The sequence below is a fragment of the Salvelinus fontinalis genome, chromosome 33 (genome assembly GCF_029448725.1).
Source record: "Salvelinus fontinalis isolate EN_2023a chromosome 33, ASM2944872v1, whole genome shotgun sequence".
Lineage (NCBI taxonomy): Eukaryota > Metazoa > Chordata > Actinopteri > Salmoniformes > Salmonidae > Salvelinus > Salvelinus fontinalis.
This window is the reverse complement of record NC_074697.1, coordinates 35,706,621-35,725,773: the sequence shown is the minus strand read 5'-3', so window position 1 is coordinate 35,725,773 and position 19,153 is coordinate 35,706,621. Positions and strand designations below refer to the sequence as shown.

The 19,153-nt window shown below is 47.2% G+C and overlaps 1 protein-coding gene across 4 annotated transcripts in view; it reads right to left on the bottom strand.

Moving 5' to 3' along the window:
* The window catches only part of LOC129832130 (neurobeachin-like), a 319,438-nt gene that overhangs the window by 22,526 nt on the left and 277,759 nt on the right, over nucleotides 1–19,153 (bottom strand). For all 4 annotated transcript variants that reach the window (XM_055895922.1, XM_055895923.1, XM_055895924.1 and 1 more), the window contains 4 exons: nucleotides 18,396–18,536; nucleotides 17,104–17,223; nucleotides 8,365–8,517; nucleotides 3,271–3,438 (listed from right to left, as the gene is read on the bottom strand). In XM_055895922.1, the coding sequence (XP_055751897.1) occupies nucleotides 3,271–3,438; nucleotides 8,365–8,517; nucleotides 17,104–17,223; nucleotides 18,396–18,536 (582 nt within the window). The remainder of the gene's footprint in view (nucleotides 1–3,270; nucleotides 3,439–8,364; nucleotides 8,518–17,103; nucleotides 17,224–18,395; nucleotides 18,537–19,153) is intronic.

Below are 19,153 nucleotides of genomic sequence, written 5' to 3'. Positions count from 1 at the left end.
GAGGTTATGAAGTTAACATTTCCCATTGTCATTGGAACAATGGAAGTGACTTTGAGATGGTAGGCAATCCTTTCACCACAGACAGAAGTTAGCCTGAAGTGTCTCTGGGAATGACCGTCTCTGAGTTGACATGTGAACTACCGTATGTAGAAGTACACCGGCTTGTCTCTAACAATGTTGTCACAGCCACAGCTACCATCACCAGGAATCTGTGTCTTTTAAGTTATGTATAGCTTATCAAGGGATCTTCTTATAGTTGAGGTCAACTATTTAAACACCAGCATGGCAGCGCTGCTACCACGGCTAGGTGACTGCGCTAAGCATAATGAAAGCAGCTTCAAAGCTTCTGTCATCACAAGGACACCTTCATTGGGCTAGCACACATCCCCCCCCATGTTGTTTGTCCCTTCAATAGGCAGCAATGGGCCTTCTAACTGGAGGCTGTGTAACTGGCTGTCTGCAGGAGAACAGCCTCACTGATGAATAATTTGTCTGTTTATGCCTGAGTGACACAGCAGGGTCTGTATCAGGGGGCTGCTGTCATGTTTTCCATATGAGAAGGCTGTCAGGATCGACATCAAGGCTGCAGTAGGACTGCTGTTCCAGCAGCGCGCCCAGTAGACCTGTCACTGTGCCCTCAGCCAACCACGGCCCGGACGCCTGTCTTAGCCAACAACGGCCCGGGTGGACCGGACGCAGTTAACAGCAGCCGCCATCAGCCAGTCTAATCTGACACCTAATCAGAGGAATGATTATCTCTCATTCGGACTTTCTAATTCCTTGACATTTTAATGCCATAATTGCAGTGGTTAATGTCAGACCTGTGGTTGCACCTGTCAGACAGGTATGAACCAGTACCTGCCTGAAGCCAATCAACACATCCCAGAATGTTTTGGAGTCAATCAGCACATCTCAGAAAGTTCTGGAACCAATCAGCACATCCCAGAATGTTTTGGAGCCAATGAGCACATCCACTCAGAATGGCTGACTGACTGACTAACTGATAGGCTGGCTGGCTGACTGATAGACTGGCTGGCTGACTGATAGGCTGGCTGGCTGACTGATAGGCTGGCTGGCTGGCTGACTGATAGACTGGCTGGCTGACTGATAGACTGGCTGGCTGACTGATAGGCTGGCTGGCTGGCTGACTGATAGACTGGCTGGCTGACTGGCTGGTGGGTCAGCTGAAATCAAACCATGTTGGGATCCGTTGACTGGGAGCAGCTCCACACAGGGATCCCACCGTTGCCCCCTTATTTCCACCAATACACAGGATCCCACCACTTCCACCATTATCAGCCAAATCTATCCTTGGGATGCGTCCCAAAAGGCAGCCTTTTTCCATAGGGCTCTGCTCAAAAGTAGTGCACTGTGTAGGGAATAGAGTGCCATGTGGGATGCAGGTTTATGTCTATCGTTAATTGTAGTGCTTGAGATAGAAGGTCTAGTGTCTGAAGCATTGAAACTTTCTTCCTTGAGCTACATATTATCTCTCACAGATGAATATGTTGTTTTGCAGACTTGACCTTAGGGTTCTGATCTCTGAGTAAATGACAGACAGTAATTATTCACCTGCTATGGAGTAAGAATACTAAGTAAGGAGTAAGGATCTGACGAAGGACTCAAGGCATTCAGGCATACCTTCATTAGTACTTATCATATCTGTTGCATTTTGCTGAGTCCTCCCTCCAACACACACAGACACATGTCAGAAAGGAGACAACATCAACTGGCCACCACCATTAGGCAGTATGAAGCTACACAGTCAGCTCCCATCCTAACACTATCGCCTCGCAGGGTGGCAGACAGACAGCTTCCAAAACCTCACAGCCGGATGACTCCCATAATTGCCATTGTCTGAAAAAGCATGAGAGGAAATAATGAAAACCAAAGCCGTTGTCCATATTGTTTGGTAATTAGGCAGCTGAGTGATTTGCATAGTGGTCACTTGATAGATAAAGGCGGCCCGGGAAGTGACGGGATATAAATGAGTTGTTTTGCAGACGGCAGATGGTGGATATCACAGGGAGAGGAGATCACACTGGAAACACCACACTGCTGCTGCATGCCAGCTGCTACTGCTGTACTGTAGTCTCAGCTCTCCTCCTCCTCCTCTCGACCTATCTATCTCCCTCGCATTCCCTATCTATACTAACCTCTCCTTCTCCCTCCCTCTCTCTCTCTACCTCCTCTCCCTCGCTCTCCTGCTTTCTCTTTCTCTACCTCCCTCTCTTTCTACCGCCCTCTCTCTACCTCCTCCTCTCCCGCTCTACCTCCCTCTCCTTCTACATCCTCCTCTCCCTCCCTCTCTCTCTACCTCCCTGTCTCTCTCTATACCTCCCTCTCTCTATATACCTCCCTCACTCTCTCCCTCACTCTACTTCTTTCTACCTCCCTCTCTCTCTCTTCCTCCCTCTCCCTCGCTCTCCTGCTCTCTCTCTACCTTCCTCTCTCTCTACCTCCTCCTCTTGCTCTCTCTACCACCCTCTCTACCACCCTCTCTCTACCACCTCCTCTACTGCTCTACCTCTCTCTCGTTCTACCTCCTCTTCCTTGCGCTCTCTACCCCTCTCTCTTTCTCTACCTCCCTCTCTCTCTCTCTACCTCCCTCTCTCTCTCTACCTCGGTTTCTCTCTTCTTCCCCCTCTACCACCTCCTCTCTTTCTCTCTCTCTGCAATTAAGCTATTCACAGCTTCCTGTCGCTCAGAGAACAGTTCAGATCTAGTCAATTAATTAAATGTAAATTAGAGGATTCACTCCCATGTCTATTCATTAGATGACCCCTTGATGATTTATATCAAACAACACTTCAGACTAACATTCATTGACCTGGGTGTGAGTGAGTGAGTGAGTGAGTGAATGAGTGAGTGACTGAGTGAGTGAGTGACTGAGTGAGTGAGTCTGCGGTAATATAGGAGTAGTAAAGAATAATGTCAAGTGTAAATGGAGTGAATGAGAGATAGTAAATAAAGCTACCCTTGACTTTGTACTGTATTGATCATGTATTTGCAACAACTATACTGTAAACCCATATCTGTGTGTACTCTATATGTGTTTTATGTGGTTGTTGTCATCTATGTCCTGTTGTCTGTAAATGATTATGGTTTGAAATACAAATTCCTGTGAAATACCAAATAAATTAACTGAACGGAACCCAGACAGAAGCAGCACTATCTATCTATGGTGGAGCTGGGTAGATGGGAGGAGTGGGGTTTGGTGTCCATGGTGACAGTGACGTGCGTATCGTAGCGTGTCGTGTCAAGGCGTACCTCTCTGAGGGCGGGGTCAGTGATGCTGTCCAGGCTGACGGAACCCTCGTAGGTCAGGTGGTGAAAGACATTGAGGGCGCGCACCGCCTCGGGCCCACGCTGCTTGTAGCCGAAAATAAGGTCAACCCACTGATGCAGCTGACATGACACGAACTCACTTTCCAGGGCCTGTCAGAACACACAGACAGGGTTAGAGGGGAAAGGCACCCAGCAGCATGAAAACACACACAGTACGCATACTTTAACACACACACACACAGTTTACAATTGGCTCATTCATCCCCCTCCTCTCCCCTGTAACTATTCCCCAGGTCGTTGCTGCAAATGAGAACGTGTTCTCAGTCAACTTACCTGGTAAAATAACGGTAAAATAAAAAATAAATAAATAAAATAAACACCCACACACCCCCACACACACACACACACACACACACCCACACCCACACCCACACCCACACCCACACCCACACACAGGGTGAGTAGAGGATAAAGGCAGCCAGCAGCATGAAAACACAATGTACACACACAACAATACATACAAGGGAAAAAATAACACACACCACATAACTCAACACGCGCTACACTACACACACAGTCTATGTTACTGTACATACAACTGACAACATCACTCAACACATAAACCCCACTGCACTAGTTGTGGTCAAACAGGGAGGAACACTACTGTTGAAACTAAAGCATTCAGTGATATTAGACTCCTGAGTTTTGATAGCAGCTATTCTCTCTCCAGCCAGACTGTGATAAAATCCACGTCCCTATGTAGTCCTATATATTTGACCAGGGTTCTCATCAAAAGTAAGGCACTAGCTAGATAGGGAATAGGGTGCTATTATTTGGGACGCAGCTTAATAAACAGGATGAGCCTCAGGAGAGACGGTTTAATGCCTCCAGCCTGATATCAGCCAGGTATCATGTTTCTTCTCTGTCTATTAAAAACAATGACTAGCCATCTTTCTCATGGAGTTGTTCAATACTAATGGAGATCCACTTTACTGTAAGCCGTGTGTGTACAGAGAGGAAAATGTATTTCTTGGGTGTGTTTTAGATAAGATAAGATTTCAACCTAAAGATAACTACAGCATTCCTGTAGTTTACACTGGCCCCTATGGTAGACAGGGTTACTGTTGTGTTACATCACTATGGTAGACAGTGTTACTGTTGTGTTACATCACTATGGTAGACAGTGTTACTGTTGTGTTACATCACTATGGTAGACAGTGTTACTGTTGTGTTACATCACTATGGTAGACAGTGTTACTGTTGTGTTACATCACTATGGTAGACAGTGTTACTGTTGTGTTACATCACTATGGTAGACAGTGTTACTGTTGTGTTACATCACTATGGTAGACAGTGTTACTGTTGTGTTACATAACTATGGTAGACAGTGTTACTGTTGCGTTACATCACTATGGTAGACAGTGTTACTGTTGCGTTACATCACTATGGTAGACAGTGTTACTGTTGCGTTACATCACTATGGTAGACAGTGTTACTGTTGTCTTACATCACTATGGTAGACAGTGTTACAGTTCTGTTACATCACTATGGTAGACAGTGTTACTGTTGTGTTACATCACCATGGTAGACAGTGTTACTGTTGTGTTACATCACTATGGTAGACAGTGTTACTGTTGTGTTACATCACTATGGTAGACAGTGTTACTGTTGTGTTACATCACTATGGTAGACAGTGTTACTGTTGTGTTACATCACTATGGTAGACAGTGTTACTGTTGTGTTACATCACTATGGTAGACAGTGTTACAGTTGCGTTACATCACTATGGTAGACAGTGTTACTGTTGCGTTACATCACTATGGTAGACAGTGTTACTGTTGCGTTACATCACTATGGTAGACAGTGTTACTGTTGTCTTACATCACTATGGTAGACAGTGTTACTGTTGCGTTACATCACTATGGTAGACAGGGTTACTGTTGCGTTACATCACTATGGTAGACAGTGTTACTGTTGCGTTACATCACTATGGTAGACAGGGTTACTGTTGTGTTACATCACTATGGTAGACAGTGTTACTGTTGTGTTACATCACTATGGTAGACAGGGTTACTGTTGTGTTACATCACTATGGTAGACAGGGTTACTGTTGTGTTACATCACTATGGTAGACAGGGTTACTGTTGTGTTACATCACTATGGTAGACAGGGTTACTGTTGTGTTACATCACTATGGTAGACAGTGTTACTGTTGTGTTACATCACTATGGTAGACAGTGTTACTGTTGTGTTACATCACTATGGTAGACAGTGTTACTGTTGTGTTACATCACTATGGTAGACAGTGTTACTGTTGTGTTACATAACTATGGTAGACAGTGTTACTGTTGCGTTACATCACTATGGTAGACAGTGTTACTGTTGCGTTACATCACTATGGTAGACAGTGTTACTGTTGCGTTACATCACTATGGTAGACAGTGTTACTGTTGTGTTACATCACTATGGTAGACAGTGTTACAGTTCTGTTACATCACTATGGTAGACAGTGTTACAGTTCTGTTACATCACTATGGTAGACAGTGTTACTGTTGTGTTACATCACCATGGTAGACAGTGTTACTGTTGTGTTACATCACTATGGTAGACAGTGTTACTGTTGTGTTACATCACTATGGTAGACAGTGTTACTGTTGTGTTACATCACTATGGTAGACAGTGTTACTGTTGTGTTACATCACTATGGTAGACAGTGTTACTGTTGTGTTACATCACTATGGTAGACAGTGTTACTGTTGCGTTACATCACTATGGTAGACAGTGTTACTGTTGTGTTACATCACTATGGTAGACAGTGTTACTGTTGTGTTACATCACTATGATAGACAGTATTAGTGTTGTGTTACATCACTATGGTAAATTTAGTGCTTACATTATTATTGCGCTTATTGTTAACCCAGTGGCCACACACTACAACTCTAGCACCTGATATGTATAGAGACATGCTGCAGACTTTACACTCTCCCTCCCACAGTACAATAACAGCCTCTACCAACAGAGTGGAGCTAACTAGAGCACACAGACAGAGACGAACACAGAGGAACCTGAACTAGCCACGGGGCATGTCACCACGATTGAATCAGGCACATGCAAAGATGGGAACTGGAGGGAGGAGGGGTGGAGGGAGGGTGGCGGAGGGACGGAGAGAGAGCGAGAGAGAGAGAGAGAGACGGAAATAAAATAAAAGGTAAAGTAAGAGGGAAGCAGAAAATGAAGAACGCTATAGTGAGATCTGAAACACTGTCTACCAGCAGGATGACTGAGGACAGAGATGAGAGTAAAGATGATGATTCTCTAGGTATCCATCCACGGATTCCGCATGTATACTAATATCTGCAAGATAAGAGGATAAGAGCACAGTGCCCACCCCCCGCACCCCGCCAAGGCCTGCCCCTCCACCTCCCTCCTCCTATCTGTCCCCCCCTCAACCTCCCTCCTATCTGGCCCCCCTCCAATCTGTCCCCCCCCCCCCCACCTATCTGTCCCAACCTCCATCTCCCTCCTCCTCTCTGTGCCTGTCCTCCCCAATCTCCCTCCTCCCTGTGTGCTGGGGTGATATAGATGTAGCTGACCAAGCAGTAGACAAGAGGAGGAGAGCAGAGGGAGAGAGGAGAGGAGTAGAATAGAGAAGAGCTTAGTGAAAGGTCACCTCTGCTAGCCGCTAACCCCCACCACCACCCCTACCTTCCTCCCCCACCCCTCCCTAAAGCTCTGTCACTCCTGCTGAAAAGGTCAAGTGTGTTCTACCCCATACCCCATACCCCTTGTCCTGCCCCCAATAACACTGTAGAACCCCCCCGTAATATTGTATCTATAACCATGTCTTGGTGTGTTCAGCCATGAGGGTCTACTTGCACACTACAGTATGTGTACATGGATGTAATGGTGTGTGATTGTGAGTGCGTGTATATGTGTGTTTGTATGTGATGAGAAGTGAACGACTGTCTGCCTCCAGGCAGGACTGGTTGAGAGGCTGGCAGAGGGTGGATAGGGAGCTCACGTTCTGTCTCTGTGTGTGTGCGTGTTACTCAAAGGGCCTGCAGGGAGTACTGGGTTGTCCTTGGTTAACACACACACACAGCACACAGCCACACACAGCACACAGCACACAGCACACAGCCACACACACACACACACACACACACACACACACACACACACACACACACACACACACACACACACACACACACACACACACACACACACACACACACACACACACACACACACACACACACATAGCTAAATGATGATTGATGAGTCCAGCATTAGGTAACATTATAGGGGACACTTACTGGCCCTGTCATTTAGTGACATCACTTGGGTCAGCTGCAGATTGTGTTAGTATCGAGCACTTTATCAGACGCTGCATGAGTAACTCACACAGAGGAAGAAGGAGGAGAGGGGGAGAGGGAGGAGGAGAGGTGGAGGAGGGGGTGATAGAAGAGAAAAGGAGTTGGTGCTACAAAATGAGAGGACTGAGGAGGAGACAAGGGTGGGAGGAGAGGAGCAGGTTAGGTAGAGGAAGAGAGCAGAGGGTGGGAGGAGAGGAGCAGGTTAGGTAGAGGAAGAGAGCAGAGGGTGGGAGGAGAAGAGCGGGTTAGGTAGAGGAAGAGAGCAGAGGGTGGGAGGAGAAGAGCGGGTTAGGTAGAGGAAGAGAGCAGAGGGTGGGAGGAGAGGAGCAGGTTAGGTAGAGGAAGAGAGCAGAAGGTGGGAGGAGAGGAGCAGGTTAGGTAGAGGAAGAGAGCAGAGGTTGAGAGGAGAGGAGCAGGTTAGGTAGAGGAAGAGAGCAGAGGGTGGGAGGAGAGGAGCAGGTTAGGTAGAGGAAGAGAGGAGAGGGTGGGAGGAGAGGAGCAGGTTAGGTAGAGGAAGAGAGCAGAGGGTGGGAGGAGAAGAGCGGGTTAGGTAGAGGAAGAGAGCAGAGGGTGGGAGGAGAGGAGCAGGTTAGGTAGAGGAAGAGAGCAGAAGGTGGGAGGAGAGGAGCAGGTTAGGTAGAGGAAGAGAGCAGAGGTTGAGAGATAAGGAGAGGAGGAGAGGTGTTAAGTTCCTCACCATCCGGTTGATCCTGACAAAGTCCTCAGGCTTGTTGGCCCAGGGAGGCAGCTCTACATCACACACCATGCTGCCGTCCTCCCTCTGGCCCAGGTGGTAACCATTACTGTTACCAAACATCTCCGGCAGGTAGTAGAATTCTGGAATCAACTCCTGTTGGAAACAGGCATTACCACATTATTATACACATGTTATTGATAGGTCATTACACACATGTTGTTATACCACATTATTACACCTTTTAATTACACAGGGCAGGTGGTAGAACTGGAATCAACAAGGGGAGGGGAGATGTAAGGAAAGTAAATGGACTGTGTACATGTGTGTAACTTCCAGGGGAAATGTAATACAAGCCAAATAAACAGCAGGCCATGGGTGTTGAGAGGTGCTGTAACAGGTATTTCAGTGGTGTGTGTGTGTGTGTGTGTGTGTGTGTGTGTGTGTGTGTGTGTGTGTGTGTGTGTGTGTGTGTGTGTGTGTGTGTGTGTGTGTGTGTGTGTGTGTGTGTGTGTGTGTGTGTGTCAGTGCAGGGCTGTGGTGATGGGATCAGGACCTCGGCACAGAGAGGAAGAAAAAAACTCCCATGATCCTCCCTGGTGTGATTCCAGAGAGAATAAACAACTAGCTGACACTGGAGACACCCTTAAGCCCAGTGGTCACCAACCTTTTCTGAGTCAAGATCACTTTCGGAGTCAAACACAAGCTGAGATCCACCGCTCTTATACATTTTTAAAACGTACATTTTTTTATCCTCTGTGCCAAATAAAAACAGTTCTCAAGGGATGAGGTTTGTGCAGTAGGCCTTAATCTAATATCACAGCATATTGGCTATGCTTGGCCTGCCAGTATTGTTTCTTCTTAGATTATATTGTATTTCAAAAATCGAGCTAGATAAAAAAAATAGATCAGTTCTTACGGACAGCTGAGCATACATTTAAATAATTAGCTTTTTTATTTTACCCAACTAATGGTACCTGCAACTGATGGTCAGGCTCAGCGGGGGGAGGCTGAGCAGAGAGAGGGGACACTATCTTCCACCTGATGTCACGTTCCTGACCTGTTTTCTCTTGTTTTGTATGTGTTTATTGGTCAGGGCGTGAGTTTTGGGTGGGCAGTCTATGTTTTCTATTTCTATGTTGGGATTTTGGTGTTCGGCCTGGTATGATTCTCAATCAGAGACAGGTGTCTATCGTTGTCCCTGATTGAGAATCATACTAAGGCAGCCTGGGTTTCACTTGTGTTTTGTGGGTGTTTGTTCCTCTGGAGGTTTTGTTGCCACACAGGACGGTTTCGGTTTTGTCACGTTGCTGGTTTTTGTATTTTGTATTGTTTTGTTGACTTTCATTAAAAGAATGAACACTAACCACTCTGCGTTTTGGTCCACACCTTCTGTCAGCGAGGACAGCCGTAACAGAAACACCCACCACAAGAGGACCAAGCGGAGTGGAGAAGGGCAGCGACAGCAGCAGAGACAGACAGAGGAATGGACATGGGAAGACGTCTTGAACTGCAAGGGTTGCTACACATGGGAGGAGATCCTGGCTGGAAAGGATCGCCTCCCATGGGAACAGCTGGAGGCAGTGAGGAGAGCAGAGGCAACCGGAGAGAGGAACCGAAGGTATGAGGGTACGCGGCTGGCACGGAAGCCCGAGAGGCTCACCCAAAAATTTCTTGGGGGGGGGGGCTAAAGGGGAGTGTGGCGAAGCCGGGTTGGATACCTGAGCCAACTCCCCGGGCTTACCGTGGAGTGAGAGGGCGTCGTACTGGTCAGACACCGTGTTATGCGGTAAAGCGCACGGTGTCCCCAGTACGCGTGCTTAGCCCAGTGCGGGCTATTCCACCTTGCCGCACTGGGAGGGCTAGGTTGGGCATCGAGCCGGATGTCATGAAGCCGGCCCAACGTATCTGGCCTCCAGTACGTCTCCTCGGGCCGGCATACATGGCACCAGCCTTACAGGTGGTGTCCCCGGTTCGCCTGCAAAGCCCAGTGCGGGCTATTCCACCTCGCCGCACTGGCAGGGCTACGGGGACCATTCAACCTGGTAAGGTTGGAGAGGCTCGGTGCTCAAGAGCGCGTGTCATCCTTCACGGTCCGGTATATCCGGCGCCACCTTCCCGCCCCAGCCCAGTACCACCAGTGCCTACACCACGCACCAGGCTTCCAGTGCATCGCCAGAGCCCTGTTCCTCCTCCCCGCACTCGCCCTGAGGTGCGTGCCCTCAGCCCGGTACCTCCAGTTCCGGCACCACGCATCAGGCCTATAGTGCGTCTCAGCCGGCCAGAGTCTGCCGTCTGCCCAGCGGTGCCTGAACTGCCCGTCTGCCCAGCGGCGCCTGAACTGCCCGTCTGCCCAGCGTGGTCTGAACTGTCTGCCTGCCCAGCACTGCCCGTCTGTCCCGAGCCTTCAGAGCCGTCCAGCCAGGACCAGCCAGTGCCGCCCAGCCAGGACCAGCCAGAGCCGTCCAGCCAGGACCAGCCAGAGCCGTCCAGCCAGGACCAGCCAAAGCCGTCCAGCCAGGACCAGCCAGAGCCGTCCAGCCAGGACCAGCCAGAGCCGTCCAGCCAGGACCAGCCAGAGCCGTCCAGCCAGGACCTGCCAGAGCCGTCCAGCCAGGACCTGCCAGAGCCGTCCAGCCAGGACCAGCCAGAGCCGTCCAGCCAGGACCTGCCAGAGTCCCTCAGCCAGGACCTGCCAGAGTCCCTCAGCCAGGACCTGCCAGAGTCCCTCAGCCAGGACCTGCCAGAGTCCCTCAGCCAGGACCTGCCAGAGTCCCTCAGCCAGGACCTGCCAGAGTCCCTCAGCCAGGACCTGCCAGAGTCCCTCAGCCCGGAGCTGCCGTCCCTTATCCCGGTGCTGCCCCTTATCCCGGTGCTGCCCCTTATCCCGATGCTGCCCCTTCATTTAGGTGGGTTTAGTTGGAGGGTGGTCATTGGGAGGGGGATACGGAAGCGGGGAGTGACTATGGTGGGGTGGGGACCTCGCCCAGAGCCTGAGCCACCACCGTGGTCAGATGCCCACCCAGACCCTCCCCTAGACTTTGTGCTGGTGCGCCCGGAGTTCGCACCTTAAGGGGGGGGGGGGGGGGGGGGGGGGGTTATGTCACGTTCCTGACCTGTTTTCTCTTGTTTTGTATGTGTTTATTGGTCAGGGCGTGAGTTTTGGGTGGGCAGTCTATGTTTTCTATTTCTATGTTGGGATTTTGGTGTTCGGCCTGGTATGATTCTCAATCAGAGACAGGTGTCTATCGTTGTCCCTGATTGAGAATCATACTAAGGCAGCCTGGGTTTCACTTGTGTTTTGTGGGTGTTTGTTCCTCTGGAGGTTTTGTTGCCACACAGGACGGTTTCGGTTTTGTCACGTTGGTTGTTTTTGTATTTTGTATTGTTTTGTTGACTTTCATTAAAAGAATGAACACTAACCACTCTGCGTTTTGGTCCACACCTTCTGTCAGCGAGGACAGCCGTAACACCTGATGACGAAACTCGAAAAGCACTGCATTATTTCTGCCTCATGCACAAATTCATGTTGTTGTTCCTATGACCAGAGAAAGTGAAATATTCCTCGACATTAAAATAGACAAGCCACTAATGATGAAAACACAGGCCTATCGATACACTTGGCTACTCATTCATTTCTGCTGCAGTGCTGATTGTAGCGTGAGTGGAAGTAGTAAGAAGCACGTTTTATGATTTTGCAAAAAGTTGAATAAAAACAGTGTTGGCCGTGTTGAATAAAAACTTAAACATGAACTCACTCATTAAAAATGCAGCTCTTTGCTGTATCCTTTGACAGTATTTAGTTTTGTGATAATGGTTTTAAAAGTTATGAAATATGGAAGCTGCAGGCACAGTGATTTGAGCTACCCGACTGGTCAGTAGTAGGCACACTTGATTTAGCTCTCCAGGTCTGCCGGGTAGACCAAATCAAATGGTTCGAAATGGGAACAGTTTGACTACCTGGCCTGCAGGGCAGCTGAATCAAATACACCTACCGCCAACAGCAAAAAAAAGGTGTGCAAGGATTTACCGTTGGAGATCGACTAGGAATGCCTTAAAGATCACGATCGACCGGTTGGTGACCACTGTTTCAGCCTATCACAGAGTCCCCTTTCCTCCCCTTCTCTTCTCTCTCTGACAGATGCCTTTGTAAATTGTAAATTGTAAATTGGACCATGTGCACAACAGGAATGTGGCGTCTCCCTCCTCTCTCTGTCAGAGCCCTCATTAGAAAACCATTACAACCATTTAAACTCTGTCTAGGCCTGTGTGTATCAGGAGGTGTATGTGTTGTGTGTCAGGTGTGTGTGTCAGGTGTGTGTGCATGTGTGTGGGTCAGTGACTTTGTGTGTGTGTGTGTGTGTGTGTGTGTGTGTGTGTGTCAGCGACTGTGTCTGTGTGTGTCTAAAATGTGCTGGGCCTCCTAGTTGGTTCAGTGCTAGTATGAGTACTGATTTATGAAAGCAGTGTTTGTCGTGTTCTGTGATGCTGTTGGTTTTTACCAGGCCTATGGGAGTTTGACCAGGCCTGTTGCCTATGGGAGGATAACTACAGGAGGGTAACAGGCAGGGTTTAGAGAAGAAGCTGGCATGACAGGAAACACTCCAATAAAACACGAGTCTGGTGTTGGTCACATTTCACCCTTTGACTAACCACAACATTGGAGGCTGTTCCCACCGCCCCCCCCCTCTCTCCCCCCTCCCTCCCTCACCTATCTCTCTCTTTATTTATCTATTTCTCTCTCTCTCTGTCTCCCTCCTTACTCTCTCTATTTGTAAACTTCCCTGTCATAACTCAGCACCAAGCCGTTAGAGCTAACAGCTCCCCTGGCAGCCATTAATACAGCAACAGCCTGTTAATGGGCTTAACAAGTCAATCACACAGCCTCCATAGATAGCTATCTATGGAGCCTGTTCGCTATCTATGGAGCCTGTCAGCTAACAGCCTCCATAGCATTAGCTATATTAAATGCTGCTGGGTCCCTTCAGGTGACACACTGGCAGCGTTACTGGGACTGTTGACTACTCACAGACAAGTCTGCCTCACCCTCTTTCACTCACACACACACACACACACATGGATGAGCAACACTTAAAAAATGTATTGTGAAGGGGAGGAGGGTGGAATGAGTGGAGGGGGGGATGCTGGTACGAGGTCTCTCGACATTGACTTGCTCTTGTAGGTGGTCAGCTCAACGCTGTTAAGGCCCCCCTCCCACTCTCCCCCGGTCCTGTACTCTTTGTCATTATGTAGGTAACACTTTGTGTATGTAGGTAACTGTGTGTACATACGTAAAACTGTGTGTATGTAGGGAGAACTCTGGCTGGGCTAGGCCACTCAAGGGCATTCAGAGACTTGTCCCGAAGCCACTCCTGCGCTGTCTTGGCTGTGTGCTAGGGTTGCTGTCCTGTTGGAAGGTGATCCTTCGCCCCAGTCTGAGGTCCTGAGCAGGTTTTCATTAAGGATCTCTTTCCCTCTGTCCTGACTTGTCTTCCAGTCCCTGCCACTGAAAAACATCCCCACAGCATGATGCTGCCACCACCATGCTTCACCTTAGGGATCGAGCCAGGTTTCCTCCAGACGTGACGCTTGGCATTCAGGCCAAAGAGTTCAATCTTGGTTTCATCAGAGTAGAGAATCTTGTTTCTCATGGTCCGAGAGTCCTTTAGGTGCCTTTTGGCAAACTCCAAGCGGGCTGTCATGTGTTTTTTACTGAGGAGTGGCTTCAGTCTGGCCACTCTACCATAAAGGCCTGATTGGTGGAGTGCTGCAGAGATGGTTGTCCTTCTGGAAGGTTCTCCCGACACAATTCTGTCTCGGAGCTCTACGGACAATTCCTTCAACCTCATGGCTTGGTTTTTGCTCTGATATGCACTGTCAACTGTGGGATCTTATGTAGACAGGTGTGTGCCTTTCCAAATAATGTCCAATCAATTGAATTTCTCACAGGTGGACTCCAATCAAGTTGTATAAACATCTCAAGGAGGATCAATTTCGAGTCTCATAGAAAAGGGTCTGAATACCTGTGTGTGTAGGTAGAACTGAGCGTATGTAGGTAGAACTGAACGTGTGTGGGTAGAACTGAACGTGTGTGGGTAGAACTGAAAGTGTGTAGGTAGAACTGAGTGTGTAGGTAGAACTGAGTGTGTGTGGGTAGAACTGAGTGTGTGTGGGTAGAACTGAGTGTGTGTGGGTAGAACTGAGTGTGTGTGGGTAGAACTGAGTGTGTGTAGTTTGAACTGAGTGTGTGTAGTTTGAACTGAGTGTGTGTAGTTTGAACTGAGTGTGTGTATTTTGAACTGAGTGTGTGTAGGTAGAACTGAGTGTGTGTAGGTAGAACTGAGTGTGTGTATGTAGAACTGAGTGTGTGTAGGTAGAACTGAGTGTGTGTAGGTAGAACTGAGTGTGTGTAGGTAGAACTGAGTGTGTGTAGGTAGAACTGAGTGTGTGTAGGTAGAACTGAGTGTGTGTAGGTAGAACTGAGTGTGTGTAGGTAGAACTGAGTGTGTGTATGTAGAACTGAGTGTGTGTAGGTAGAACTGAGTGTGTGTAGGTAGAACTGAGTGTGTGTAGGTAGAACTGAGTGTGTGTAGGTAGAACTGAGTGTGTGTAGGTAGAACTGAGTGTGTGTAGGTAGAACTGAGTGTGTGTAGGTAGAACTGAGTGTGTGTAGGTAGAACTGAGTGTGTGTAGGTAGAACTGAGTGTGTGTAGGTAGAACTGAGTGTGTGTAGGTAGAACTGAGTGTGTGTAGGTAGAACTGAGTGTGTGTAGATAGAACTGAGTGTGTGTAGGTAGAACTGAGTGTGTAGGTAGAACTGAGTGTGTGTATGTAGAACTGAGTGTGTGTAGGTAGAACTGAGTGTGTGTAGGTAGAACTGAGTGTGTGTAGGTAGAACTTAGTGTGTGTAGGTAGAACTGAGTGTGTGTATGTAGAACTGAGTGTGTGTAGGTAGAACTGAGTGTGTGTAGGTAGAACTGAGTGTGTAGGTAGAACTGAGTGTGTAGGTAGAACTGAGTGTGTGTATGTAGAACTGAGTGTGTGTAGGTAGAACTGAGTGTGTGTAGGTAGAACTTAGTGTGTGTAGGTAGAACTGAGTGTGTGTATGTAGAACTGAGTGTGTGTATGTAGAACTGAGTGTGTGTAGGTAGAACTTAGTGTGTGTAGGTAGAACTGAGTGTGTGTATGTAGAACTGAGTGTGTGTAGGTAGAACTGAGTGTGTGTAGGTAGAACTGAGTGTGTGTAGGTAGAACTGAGTGTGTGTATGTAGAACTGAGTGTGTGTATGTAGAACTGAGTGTGTGTAGGTAGAACTGAGTGTGTGTATGTAGAACTGAGTGTGTGTATGTAGAACTGAGTGTGTGTATGTAGAACTGAGTGTGTAGGTAGAACTGAGTGTGTAGGTAGAACTGAGTGTGTAGGTAGAACTGAGTGTGTAGGTAGAACTGAGTGTGTAGGTAGAACTGAGTGTGTAGGTAGAACTGAGTGTGTAGGTAGAACTGAGTGTGTGTATGTAGAACTGAGTGTGTATGTAGAACTGAGTGTGTAGGTAGAACTGAGTGTGTGTATGTAGAACTGAGTGTGTATGTAGAACTGAGTGTGTGTATGTAGAACTGAGTGTGTGTATGTAGAACTGAGTGTGTAGGTAGAACTGAGTGTGTAGGTAGAACTGAGTGTGTGTAGGTAGAACTGAGTGTGTGTATGTAGAACTGAGTGTGTGTATGTAGAACTGAGTGTGTGTAGGTAGAACTGAGTGTGTGTAGGTAGAACTGAGTGTGTGTAGGTAGAACTGAGTGTGTGTATGTAGAACTGAGTGTGTGTAGGTAGAACTGAGTGTGTGTATGTAGAACTGAGTGTGTGTATGTAGAACTGAGTGTGTGTAGGTAAAACAATTTAGCAGAATAATGAAACACAGCTGCTGTTGTAATTTCTTGTCACTCTCTCCTTCGTGCTGATAGACCAGCAGCCATGTTCTGTGTGTTTCAACAGACAGACAGATAGACATACAAGTAGTTTAAAGTAGCATGTATTTGTTAACAGGGCATGTTATCTGGTGTGCTGCTCTCTCCCTTTCCACCACAAGCCGAGCCCAGGAAAAGCCCTGTCCAGACATAAAACACTACATTTTAAATAGCTTTTGTCATTAATGCTTTATTAATTGCCTGGGGCAACACTAACCCAACGTGGGGTGTTCTAGAAATATCTGACACTTTGAGGTCAGAGCTGTTCCCGCTGTGTTATAGAGTGGCTGTGGTGGTTCAGCGTTCCTCTGCCTGCATCCCAAATGGCACCCCATTCTCTATATAGTGCACTACTTTGGACTAGGACCCATAGGGAGCCATTTGGGACACATCCTCTGACTGCTCCTCTGAGGAAGGAGAGGATTTCTTTCTTTCTTTGTCTTCAGCCTTTGTTGACATACAGTACAGCACTCCTTTGTTTTTAACGTAATGTTTTATTTTTATATAAGCGATAAATCAAGTATGTATTTGTAAGTGCTTTAGTTATTCACTGTGTACCATGTCTCTGTTCCTCAGAGTTTGAGCACAGTGTTATTTATAATTCATGGTATATGTTTTATTGTGACGTTTCCTTCTGGGTTGAATACCGATGAACAGGGAATGCATCAGACCCACTGTAGATACAGAGTATTTTACACTGAGCAGAGGTTGTTTCATGGACACACACCCACGCACCCACACGCACAGACACCCACACACATAGCGACACAAAGACACACACCTTGACGTCTGAGGTGTCTCTCTGGCAGTGCCTCCAGGAGCGGGTGATGGCTGAGAAGGTCCGGTCTGGATGGTCAAACTTGTTGTTGTTAGCATTCAGGAAGAACGTGGTGAAAGGTTCCTGCAAGAAAAAACATTCATACATTTTACGTTGAGCAAAGGATGTTTCATGCACACACAAACACACACAAATATCAGAACACACATAACACCACCATACCAAACCATACTGTCAGTGAACTAGATTTTCTATTGCATGTTCAGAATGAATAATTTCTGCTCCCCTAAGGAGAGATAATGGCAGAATTCTACTGGTTGTGACAGAGATAAGGGCAATGAGAATCTCTTATTGGAACCCTAGATGCGGTAAAGAGGTCAATGGAACGCAGACTGTGGGGGATCGAAGAAGGATGCCAGATTGGTGCACATTCGACAAATCTGATCTAACAAAGTGAATATTTGTCAAATCCGTCATGATTGTCATGTATTGTCATGTATTGTCACATGCCCACAATGTAAATGACTAAAGTCCGATTTTGGCTGCATAACATTTAGAAGTACACAAAACACATATAAACAATAGCCTAAATGTAGAATAATGTTGGCATTTCCATTGTTTGGGTTGAGTTCCACTGAGTTCTTTATCAATGATGTGTTTCTGTGTCTGTATATATCTGATGTTCCTGTGCCAGACTAGCGTCCGTCCGTCCGTCTGTCTGTCCTCCCCTACTGTACATTACCCACAATGCCTTAGGGAGTATTAATTACTGTGCTTCTTGGTAGCCGGGAGCGACGGTGCTAATTTGCTGATACTGTATGTGGTGTTCCCAGTCTGAGACGGAGACAGTGTTCTGATGGAGGGATGTAGGGAGTAGAGGGGGAGAGGAGGGGGAGAGTGGCAGGCAAAGGGAGTACAGGGGGTGCTACTAACTCCCCATCAAGCTTTCTCCAATTAACGAGCTGCCTAACATATCAGATATGGACAAACCCCAGGAGGGGTAACCCTATATCTCACAATTTAGATTCCACTGGTATTTACTAAACACTAGGTGGTATCAATGTGCTTTCAACTGTGTGGACTGTGTGACTCAATATCTAACTAACTTACTGTACTAGCTGCCATTTAGAAAATGTTATTTTGGATAAAAAATGACTAACGTCTGTCTCCACAAGTCTAAAATCAGATAGAAAGTGTAGAAATGATAATGAACCTATATATATTTGTTTGATCAACCACCCCTTTTCTAGGTACAGGGAATAGGGTATTGGGTGGATGGGGTACAGAGTACGTACTATCCTGAGCAGCCAGAGCAGGGTGGAGTTAGCGGTGGAGTAGTGGGTGTTGTAGTGATATGGGGGTGTCTGGTCCTCTTCCCAGGTCTCATAGCGCTCTGCATAGAACACTGCACGCTTCGGGTTCAACGCTCCGATTGGCTGAGGGAGAAACAGAAGTTACTACATACAGAAGATATGATGTTCAGTATAGAACTGATTTTAAAGACTTAACAGACAGACAGCTCCTAGATCAGGGTTGTCAAACACAAGGCCCCCGAACCAAATGAGACAATTTAAGATGACCCGCCATGTTGTCATGGTAGAAAAAGGCCACAGGAGTTTAGTAAGGCCTGCTATTGATATTACAGTAATTACGTACTTAAACAATGGATAAAACAAGAAATATATGACTTTACAACCCAAATGTTGACCATTGAAAGCATAATTCATACTTCCACCATAACACAGGAACAGAAGCCAAGTCAATATTACACTCTGGGTCCCAGACTCTCTGTATTACGCCAAGACTCATTCTGGGTCACAAATAGCAACCCATTCCCAATATAGAACACTACTTTTGGGTAATAGGATGCCACTAACTATGTGGGTAATATGATGCCATTTGTGACGCGCCCTACGCCAATATTATGACACTGAGACTCACTCTGGGTCCCAAGCCTTTGCTTTCTCATGTGTTTCTAAGACAATCTAATTAGCCATTAAAATACATGTCCTGGAGGATAAATGGTTTTCTCAGCCTTCTCAATCACCCTGGC